The sequence below is a fragment of the Polypterus senegalus genome, chromosome 2, assembly GCF_016835505.1.
Source record: "Polypterus senegalus isolate Bchr_013 chromosome 2, ASM1683550v1, whole genome shotgun sequence".
Lineage (NCBI taxonomy): Eukaryota > Metazoa > Chordata > Cladistia > Polypteriformes > Polypteridae > Polypterus > Polypterus senegalus.
The window spans coordinates 120145314-120157222 of NC_053155.1; the positions used below are offsets into that span (position 1 = coordinate 120145314).

Below are 11909 nucleotides of genomic sequence, written 5' to 3' on the forward strand. Positions count from 1 at the left end.
GGTGCTTTGTACATTTGTAACATAAAATAATAATTTATATTTGATCTATTAGTTTATAAAGTGTATTGGGGTAAGATGCACTTGTACTTGCATATAGGCGCGTAACAAAGCGCATCCGTGTTTTCACCACTGCTGTTCTTTAAAGCCCACTGTGTAACATCTTCAGTATTTGTCGCAGGAAAAAAAGCGTGGGGGAGGGGCCTTTGTATTCTATCCCGGCGACGACCAAGAAAAGAAAAAAAAAAAAAACATGGCGGAAAGCTGTGCCTGGTTGCTGGTGCTGGGATCCGTGCTTTTATGCAATATTGTTAAAGCTCTCCTCCCAAGCGTGTCATCTTTTGTAAGTAGTCGACTTGTCGCTGAATATCGCAGCATGGCAGATGCCTTTTTCCCTGCGCGGCGTAATGCGGCCACTAACGCGGCTACGTGCCACCATTCATTCCACTCGGATTCTAGCCAAATGCTTTCTTTTTTCCTTTGCATGTTGTAAACATTCTAAGTGAAGAGGATTTGTCGTCTTCTTGCATTTATGAACAACTACATTTTGTTGTGCAATAACGTGCACATTGGCCACCACACACGCAATTACTCGTTTTTGTTCCGGGGTACTGTATGCTAATACAGGGCGAGCCAAAAAGATGTACCACATTTCAAATATTTATTCCACAAAAACGACACACGATAAAATAAATTGTTTTACGACATAAGAAAAGGTATACAAAATAGATTTTTTTTCACTGTGTTTTAAAAATGATGTCTTCAAGGTGGTGGCGATAATTAGCGATACACTTTTCAAGACTACTTCTGAACGCTCGCATTACTTTTTCGGCCATTTCAAGAGGCGACGATTTCGTGGCGAAAAGTGTCCTCAAGGACTTCCGAAGTTTTGAGGTCCGTGTGTGTATAGCGATACCTCCACAAGAAGAAATCGCACGAAGCGAGATCAGGTGAACGTGAAGGCCACCCGACATCGCCGCGCAAGATCAGCTTCCGAAACATCAATGTAACGTTTTGAAGTGACGGTGACCGTTGCTCTCCCTTCCTCAAAAAGTAAGGGCTTACAATGGCAAATTCTGAAACGAGGCACCAGACTTTTGCGCGATCAGTGTTCAGGGGTCTCTGATGAAGTTCATGAGGGTTGGTTTCAGCCTAATAGTGAAAGTTTTGCTTATTTACGCAACTATTCAAAGAAGTTTTTAAGTAAGTTCTTGCAGTTAAGGTCCTCATGCAAAATCCTCCTCAAAGATGTGCTGGAAATGCCTAAGGCATACGCATGTTTGAATGCTGAACATCTACGAGAGTGCAAAATTGATGCACTAACAACTTAGATGTTTTCAGGCGTTCGTACAGTCCGAGGACGGCCTGGAGGTTTTCTGTTCAATGTTGTACCCGTCTGTCTAAATTTAGCCACCCACTGAAAAATTGTTTTTCGATTTGGGACATCACCAGGAATACTGAAGTGCGTTCAGAACGCACGTTGCGTATTGATGATGGATTCGTTGTTTTTGAAGAACGTTTCGACAACGAAAACACGGTGCGCACCGGACCAAGGCATGTTGCTGTCTGAAAACTGCAAAGGATCGCCTATCAAAGGACCCCCCGACCCACTCGACTGCCTCTTCCTCGCGCAGTGACCTTGAGAAATGTAGCTCAAACTTAATCTATTAGTTTATAAAGTATGTGGGAGGTGAGTTGCACTAGCACATAGGCGCGTAATAAAGCACATCCGAGTGTTTTACCACTGCTGTGCCTTAAAGCCCACAGTGGCATTTTGTTTGGTTTTCTTTGGTATTTGTCGCAGGAAAAAAAAAACGTGTGGGGGTGTTGTATTCTATCCCGGCGATGACCAAGGAAAAAAACAAGGCCAAAAGTTGTGCCTGGTTACAGGTGCTAGGATTCGTGCTTTTATGCAATATTGTTAAAGCTCTTTTCCCAAGCGTGTCAACTTTTTAAGTAGTCGACCTGTCGCTGAGTATCGCAGCATGGCAGATGCCTTTTCCCATGCGCAGCGTAGTGCGGCCACTCGCGCGGTTACGTGCCACCATTTATTCCACTTGGATTCTAGCCAAATGCTTTCTTTTTCATTTGCATGGTGTAAATTTTCTAAATGAAAAGGACTTGTCGTCTTCTTGCATTTATGAACATCAACTACATTTTTTGGGCACGATAACGTGAACGCTGGCCAGCACGCACACTATTACTTGTTTTTGTTCCGGGGTACTGTATGCTAATATTAAAGCGACGGAACATGAAATGTTTTCAATGAGAATTCTCGCCTGCGATCCACGTGTTGCATTATTTAGCATTTTCTTCTTTGTAGTTTCTTTTGCATCATGTATGATTATTCCATGCATTATTTAGTATTTGCCTTTAACTTTTTTTAGTATTCGCACTGTGCGTTTTTGTAAAGTGCGCCTGTACAATTGGTTTACAACACAAAAGTCATGAAAACAAACCTATTACTCTAGTCTTTTTTTTTTCTTCCAATCGACCTTCAGGTGTGTTTTCATCTAGGAAAGTATTGGCCTTTCAAAATAAACATGGCACATGCATGATGACTCTGTTTAGCACAGCTTTCTCACAGCACTAGTCCAACAAAGCTATTGTCATTGTGGAGTGTAGGCGTTCTGCGTTTCCCATGCCCCATCCCATACAATTGTTTGGTGACTAGAAGTTACATTCTGAGTTTGTACTGTAATTAACTGATAACTGATTAAGGGTTGATTCTTGTTTTGGTCAAATTATGCCAGAACAGTTAGAGACCTTGGCAACCTTAGCTTGGGCTAAGTACTGTATGCACAGTTACAGAATGCAAGGAACAGACCTGCCTCCTTTTCCGTTCTCTTCATTCTGTATACCTGTCAATAAATGTAACACAAGGTCATGTCACTTCATACATTTTCTGATGATTTTGCACTTATGGGGTGTATTAATAAGGGGAATGAGACAGAGTATAGGAATCCAGTGGAGAACAGACTGCATCTCAACATCAGCACAATCAGGGATCTGGTTTCTTGTTTTTGCTGTACCAAAAAATCTCTGCACCCAGTCACAATTCAGGGAGTGGATGTAAAGGTGGTGTGTTTCTATAAAGTACTTGGTGATCAACATCAATGAAAGGCTGGTCTGGTCTCATAACACAGAAGAAATATGTAAAACAGGGCACAGCAGACCATTTTACTTAGGAGACTGTGTTTCTTTAATGTGGGTTGTGACCTCTTCCACATATTTTGCACCTTAGAGATGGCCAGTGTGATTTTTTTTTTTTTTTAGGCAATGGTGTGCTGGGCCACTAACGTCACTTCAAGAGAGGCGCACTGAATCAACAAAAAGGCAGACTCAGTTATGGGGTGCACTTTGTCCCCCTGGAAGTTGTAGCAAAGGATAAAATGAAAACAAAGCTGAGTGCCATTATAAGCAATGCTACACAGTAACAAATTAACACTGTATACTCTCATTTAACCAATTATTTAGAAAAATTGTGTCAGGAAATGCTATTGGAGTTCCTTTACACCTGGGGTCCTCAATCACAGACCTGGAGGGCTGCAGTGGCTGCAGGTATTTATTCCAACTAGTTTCCTAATTAAAAAAGCAATCCATGCTGATAATGAAACTTCGTATTGAACTATTTAGCTTGTTAATGCCTGCCTGCATTCATCCAAGAGCAATTTTAGTTGCACTGTAGAGTTTCCTTCTGTGAGAACATTGTTTTCTGGACCACAATAGATTTAAACGTAATGGTCCTTCCAATTCCCCTCTCATTCATTTCTAAACATTTTTATCACAAATACTTGAAGGTGAAGGTAAGCACGTTAGCTGGAGAGCTGCTGCTTTATTGGTTATCTGCATCTCATTATTAACTAATTTCTGATTAAGAAAACAGGCAACAATTAAAACTTAAATGTGGCTGCTAAAATCTAAAATAGGCAATTAAGGGTTCTGAATGGTAACAGGCAAGAGAACTAAAATTAAGCCCAAAAAACATATTGCTTTAATAGTAATTAAAAGGGTTCTGATTAAGAAATTGGTTAAACTGAAAACCTGCAGCCATAGCAGACCTCCAGGACTGTAATTGAAGACCTCTGATCTACAAATTAACTAAAATTTGTCTTTGATGAATGAAGGCACTAACAAGGCATAGAGTTAAACTCCAATTTTCATTATCAGCAAGGACTAAGTTCTAATTAGGACACTGGCTGGAATGAAAATCCATAGCCACTGCGGCCCTCCAGGACCGTGATTGAGGACCCCTGCTTTATACCAAGGGCAATATGCCTACATGATACCTTACTGGGACTGTAACTGCTAAGTTTTGTTTCTTTTTAGTCATTGTAGTTTGTGTTCAAGCAGTTGTATGGTTGTGTGTATGTATGTGTATATATATATATATATATATATATATATATATAGTGGAACCTTGGTTCACGACCATAATTCGTTCCAAAACTCTGGTCGTGAACCGAAGTAATTTCCCCCATAGGATTGTATGTAAATACAATTAATCCATTGCAGACCGTACGAACTCTATGTAAATATATATTTTTTTAAGATTTTTAAGCACAAATACAGTTAACTATACCATAGAATGCACAGCATAATAGTAAACTAAATGTAAAAACATTGAATAACACTGAGAAAACCTTGAACAACAGAGAAAACTAACATTGCAAGAGTTCACGCTACAGCCTTACGAACCGCTCGCTAAAAACACTTTTTTAAAATGAGTTTTAAGCACAGGGAAAAAAATGAACATTTGAAAAATCTGTAATTTAATAAACCACCAAGAAAAGTAACATTGCAACAATGCACGCTACGAACCGATCACTGTAAACAGAAGTGAAGTGAAGGTTAAAATCCAATAGAAAAAAGTCTTCATTAAATACAAAGAGGTTAAAACAATGCTCGAATCTGCCTCTTTAAAAACAAGCCCGGTGCATTCTTTAACGGCCTTCTCGGCCTTATGCGTCCAGCCCTCTCTCTCTCTCTCTCGCACGCGCGCCTCTCTCTCTCTTGCATGTGTGTCTGTGTGTTTTGCTCTCGGCTCTCATCGGCGCACACAAACCAAAAGGGAAACTGGCTTGTTCGTATACTGAGTGTGCGGTTGTGAACAGATGCAAAAGTTTGGCGAACTTTTTGGTCGTAAACCGACTTGTACTTGTTCCGAGACGTTCGTGAATTGAGGTTCCACTTTATATAATATATATGTATATATATATATATATATATATACACACATATACACACACACTAGCTGTGCTACCCATCTAAGGTGAGTTGTAATCTAAGTGATCAAAGTAAAATTAAGCATTAAAGTTTGTAGTGCCTCATCTATTGGAATGTATTTTGTAATGCATGTACTGTAGTATTAAAATGCATTGAATGTCATTCCAACAGATGGCACATCACAGACATCCATCTATCTTAATAAAAGGATACATTTCTCTGTATCTGTCCAGTTGCTGTGTCTCTGCCATTCCAAAATGTGGCACATTACAAACATTTTTAGTAATAAAATGCATTACATTTGTCTTTCCAATAACTAGTGCATCACCAACATTAACACAGCTTTCACTAGTCTCATACTAAATGGCATATAACAGAGACATGTGCATTGCAGGGTGCATAGCAAATGTTAACAATGAGGTCTACATTGATTACTTAGATTTCAACCTGTCTTAGTCCAGTAGCATAGCTATTCCTTAATAAAAATGATACTATAAGTGTCTGTGTGTCATTACAGTTGACTTGTCTCTGTCATTTCAAGAGATGGTGCATAACTAACATGCGCATTTTCTTACTATAAATGTTTATGTTGCAACATTAGTTGGAATGACAGATATTATAGTCATGGGGATTTTATCCACCAGAGAATTAACTGGGATAACCTTGCAAAAAGCAGAGCACAAGAGTTTTTAGAAGTGATGTTAAAGCACTAATGCGGTGGGTGGGGGAGAGCTTCTTTAGATTTAGTATTTTGTAATAAGCAGGATAGAATTGAGGGTTTACAGGTGATTGAACTACTAGGGTCAAGTGACCCTAATATAATACAGTTCTCAGTGTTTTAGAAGTGTGTGAATGCAAAGACTAAAACTGTTTTGTTTATATTTGGTAGGGCAAATTTTGAGCAGATGTGGCAGAGTCTAAAGAGGAAAGCCCGGGATAAGCTTTTAAGTTTGGAGACAGTCGAGGAGCAGTGGAACACATTTAAACATAACCTACATATAATGCAGGACAGGTACATAACCTAAAGTTGGAATTAGTTGACAATTTAAAAAACACTGCGGTGGGTTAATAAAGACTTGAAAAAGAAGCTGCAAAGAAAAACAAATAAACAGCAGTATAAGGTGCAAAAGACTAATAACTCTAAATATGAATCATAGGGCATATGAGAACAATAGGACAACCGTTTTACAGGGGTGTCAAACTCCGGTCCTGGAGGGCCGCAGTGGCTGCAGGTTTTCATTCTAACCATCTTCTTAATTAGTGACCAGTTTTTGCTGCTAATTACTTCTTTTAATTAACTTGACTCAGGCCCTTTAGTTGTTTCTTTTTCCTTAATTAGCAGCCAAACAATAATGAGGCACAAAACAAGCCGCCACATCACACAATATCTATACTAATAAAAGGCAAAGCACTCACTCACTCACTCACTCACTCACTCACTCACTCACTGACTGACTCATCACTAATTCTCCAACTTCCCGTATAGGTAGAAGGCTGAAATTTGGCAGGCTCATTCCTTACAGCTTACTTACAAAAGTTGGGCAGGTTTCATTTCGAAATTCTACGTGTAATGGTCATAACTAGAAACTATTTTTCTCCATTTACTGTAATGGAGTTGAGCTCGAAAGTCGTGGGGGGCGGAGTTTCGTGTGACATCATCACGCCTCCCACGTAATCATGCAGTACGTAGAAAACCAGGAAGAGCTCCAAAAACCGCTGAAGAAAACATACATTATATAATTAAGAAGGCAGCGAAACAATTAGAAGCGAGCGAGTGACATATAAAACCATATTCAGCGGCTCACGTGAACTGACACAGTGCGCAGACAAAAAGCAACAGTTCCAAAGAGTGCTGAACAAAAACTGAATTATACTGCTACGCTCAAATAGACAAACCACACGCCAGGGCGCAATAGTAGAGGCTTCGCCTCTAGCGCCGGCTTCCGAGGTTCGATTCTCGAGAGGGGATGCACTGAGTATGTACGCGCGCTTCCCGTTACATTTTAGCCTCATATGCCCTTGGTTTGAGACGTATGAAAAAATATGCGGTTATTGCAGAAAAACAGATCACCAATTGAAGCTTTATGAATAATGGATACTTTATTCGCGATCAATGATTGTTCTGGTAAAGCCGCAAAAAAGTAAGAGCGACGGGAGGATGACATATTGAGGCACGCGGGCTCGATGTACTGTAGTGCGCGTCAACTCGATCTGAATTGCGCAATCACATTTAAAAGAATATATCTTTTCAAGTTCTATTTAGTCCATATGTGTCAAACTCCAGACCCGCAGGCCACATCCGGCCCGCGAGATCATTTTATATATTATTGTTATTAATGGCCCGGGGATATGAAGCGCTGGTAATACAATAAACTACAGATCCCATAATGCAGTGCTTCAACTGCCTTGCCGAACACTTACCGCGTTAATCAAGTCTAGCTTATGATGCTGCAAGTTATTGCGAAGCTAGCCCACACGATACCGAAGAGAAAAGGTGATTCTGAACATAGAGCCTTTAAAAACCGATGGGAGGCTGAGTATATGTTTACTGACATTGCCGGTAAACCCGTGTGTCTCATTTGTGGAGCTAATGTGGCTGTAATTACAGAATTTAATCTAAGATGGCACTATGAGACAAAACATCAAGATAACCTGAAAGACCTGAATGCAATGCACAAGATACAGAAAGCAGAACAGTTAAAGAAGAATCTGACACTTCAGCAGGCGTTTTTACCCGTGCAAAATCACAAAGTGATTTCAAGTGAAGCTACATCTATGGGAGACACAAATTCACCAGTGCAACTTGCCCCACTTTCCCTGTTGCCAAGTAATGTCGAACCAAGTCGGCACAACGGTGTTCCCAAATATGCACTTTACTGATAAACTGAGCGCACTGCGCACTGAGTTCGCACGGCGCTTTGGTGACTTTGAAGAACAAAAATAGAATTTTGAGTTGTTTCGCAACCCATTTGCCGTCGATGTGGAAACTGCACCTATGCAGATTCAGATGGAGGTGATTGAGCTGCAGTGTAATGGCACACTGAAGGCAAAGTACGATACTGCAGGGCCCGCACAGTTTATTCACTACATTCCCGCAAAAATGCTCTAGCTCCGTCTACATGCGGCTCGAACCTTGTGCATGTTTGGTACCACATATCTGTGTGAGAAGCTCTTTTCAGTGATGACGACTAACAAAACAGCGCACAGGAGTCGCCTCACTGATGAGAACCTGCAGTCCATCCTGAGAATCTCCACAACACAGAACCTCACACCAAACATAAACGAACTTATTGCCAAAAAAAGATGCCAGGCTTCCAGCTCTGATAAAATGACATATGAGCAAAGACAACTGAATGATTTGATTTGTTATTGCCGAAAAGAACAAATTTTATTTATATTTCCAGGTTTTGTTATGCACCATGTTCATATTTGAATTTGTATAATTTTGAAAGGATATATTTTTATGGAGAGCAAAATCTTTTGGGATATTTAAAATTTAAGTTTATTTTTTATATAAAATTACATAAGAGTAAAGAAATTTGAATGTTTGTTCTTTTAACGTTTACTCTATTTCTAACTTATATAATTTAGACAGGATATATTTTTATGGAGAGCAAAATATTATAGTTATTTAAGGTTTGAGTTGATTTATTCCGGAATAATATTCTTTCAACTAAATAAAAATTCCTTCTATTTAAAATTTAAATAGAACTTGAACATATACGATAGTTGTGTGTGTGTGTGTGTATATGTATATATGTAGATATGTATATATATATATATGTTTATATATGTGTGTGTATGTATATATATATGTATTTGTGTGTATATATGTGTGTGTATGTATATGTATGTGTGTATATGTATATATATATATATATATATATATATATATATATATATGTAAGATATGGTCCATGTACCCGCCAATACCCCAAGTCAGCCAGGTGGAGCCCTCCTTGCAGCATGGAGGTCCCCAGAAGACCAGCAGGGCATTATGGACCATGTAGTTTTTGTGCACCGCCCTGCTGGATGCCATGGGGCCACGAGAGGGAGCTGCAGGGAGGACCAAGAATTCTTCATGTTCTATGACCCGGAAGTTCGCATAGGAAGAGCGACGGGCTTCCGGGTGAGAAACATTATTTACCCTGACCCGGAAGGAATAAGGACTTGTGGACTGTTGGGAAGGAACACCTCCGGTCAGGGAATATAAAAGGACTGTGGGCTCCCAGACGATGAGCTGAGTTGGGAGGCAGGGTGGCTAAGCGCCTGGGAGTGGAGGATTTGTCATTGTTCATTGTTTATTGGAATATTTGGGAGTAGAGGGTGCTTTGTGCACATTATTATATAATAAATATCATTATTGGACTTTTACCTAGTGTCTGACGTGGTGTCTGAGGGTGCAAGGGTGCGAGAAGCATCTTATTCTGTTACAATTGGCGAGCTCGCAGGATTCTCTGGCCGCCAGTTTGGCAGAGGACCTGAATTTAAAAATTTATTGTGGACAGAATATCCCGGAAGACAGCGCCACGACACACACAGAAAAATCGCCAGAAACCTCATCTTTATCAAGTCCGTCATGGGGAAGAAGAAGACAAAGCAGAGCGCCAGCAACAGCGAGGTCTAGCGCCGGCATTGCCTGCGCCAAGAGGAGCTATGGAGCTGCTACGCATTTCGGGAGAGATTTCGGAGGAGGACGCCACCGACGCAGGTATGTACAGGGAATGTACTGAATAATCTTTTAAATTAACACATGATGTCCCATGTACATACCTCCCAGATGTCCATCCAAGGCTCTGCGGAGGCAGAAGACAGACCGGCGATGGCACGCCTCATTCAGGCAAACGAGTAACCCAAGCACTTCCGCATTACGGGTGCCGGCGAGGGACACGTGACCTACCACAAGGGATTCCAGGAAGGTGACGTTCCGTATCCAGCTGTTTGTGGCTTCGCCAAGAAAAGACGGACTTGAGTTTTTCAAGGGGAAAGGGGAGCGATCAAGTACCGCTATCCCTACAAAAAGGTAAGGAGGTCCGGAAATGATTGATCGGTCCGTCGATAAATTGATACAGACGGATCACAGTCAGCCAAAAGCGGCACCGCGTCCTCCTAAAAGAACTCCAAATCCCAGGCTCCCTTGCGGACCTGTCTGAGCACGCGCCAGGAGCGGCCGTGTTTATTGGCTCCCACCCGGAGGGTAAGGCTAATGATGGCTCGAGCATGCCTCCGGGTGAATTAAGTAACTTTTGACGTGCACGAGCTGGAAAAGTTGCTTCAGCCCGCACAAATTTTACAGGTGGTGGAGACAATAAAGAAGATCACTGGGGATCTGGGAGCAGCGGCGCGCCTTTAAGGAGGGTGGATGAATTCCTACGGCGATTTGGTCAGGAGTCTCCCATTATGATTGATTTGGCGGTACAGGTGAGTTTTACCGGTACCGCATACAGAATAAGGGGACACAGAGTGACGCTGGCCCGCGTTAATTAGTAGCGGGTGCCAAGTCACTACGAGCCCTACAAACGAGTGTGGTGTGATGACAGAAGGGCGGTGGAAGCACTGATCGTACCAGAGCAGTTGAAAAGTGCTGTCTCTTGGAGCGATGCGGTGCTGAAGTCGCCGCTCTGGTTTCTTTAAAGTCAACGGGCATGCAAACAGCAAAGAGGCTCTCTTTCTCTAATAGAGAGACTCAAGCTGTGCGCCGACCCCAGAGTAAGCAGGAGATCCCCGAAATACACCGTGGGTCTCCTGACAAGGTGGGAAAAAGGGCGGAGAGCAGCGAGGCGGCCAGAAAACCCTCCTTGGCGGGGGAAAGGGTGGAGCTGACCGAGTTCCCGAGATGTTTCAGGTCTGGGAAAAGAGCCAACCAGGAGGACTGCGCCGGTGCTACAATTGCCAGCGACGGGTCACGAGTGGCCAATGTCCCCGGGAGACAGGAGGTACACCGCCCCCAAGGTTTGCTCGAGGACAGGGCAACGCAGTCAGAGCCCGGATGACGCGCCCTCTTGGAGGAAGACTTCCTCTCGGGGCAGGCCGCCCAATCTTTATAATTGGCCGCTGGGGAGTACTGTAAGATATGGCCGGCCATGTACCCCGGCCAATACCCCCAAGCCGCCAGGTGGAGCCCTCCTTGCAGCATGGAGGTCCCCAGAAGACCAGCAGGGCATTATGGACCATGTAGTTTTGTGCACCGCCCTGCTGGATGCCATGGGGCCACGAGAGGGAGCTGCAGGGAGGACCAAGAATTCTTCATGCCTATGACCCGGAAGTTCGCATAGGAAGAGCGACGGGCTTCCGGGGTGAGAAACATTATTTACCCTGACCCGGAAGGAATAAGGACTTGTGGACTGTTGGGAAGGAACACCTCCGGTCAGGGAATATAAAAGGACTGGGGCTCCCAGACGATGAGCTGAGTTGGGAGGCAGGGTGGCTAAGCGTCTGGGAGTGGAGGATTTGTCATTGTTCATTGTTTATTGGAATATTTGGGAGTAGAGGGTGCTTTGTGCACATTATTGATATAATAAATATCATTATTGGACTTTTACCTAGTGTCTGACGTGGTGTCTGAGGGTGCAAGGGTGCGAGAAGCATCATATTCTGTTACAATATATATATATATTAGGGCTGTGCGATATGACCAAAATCTTATATCCCGATATTTCATATCATATCCCGATATCACGATATAG

General features: G+C 42.3%; 1 protein-coding gene across 1 annotated transcript in view; it reads left to right on the forward strand.

Annotated features, from left to right (window-relative positions):
- The first annotated feature begins 86 nt into the window (after positions 1-86).
- Positions 87-11909, forward strand: part of get1 (guided entry of tail-anchored proteins factor 1) — a 56338-nt gene continuing 44515 nt past the window's right edge. The window contains exon 1 of the mRNA XM_039744490.1: positions 87-340. Coding sequence (XP_039600424.1) covers positions 251-340 — 90 coding nt within the window. The 5' untranslated portion in view covers positions 87-250. The remainder of the gene's footprint in view (positions 341-11909) is intronic.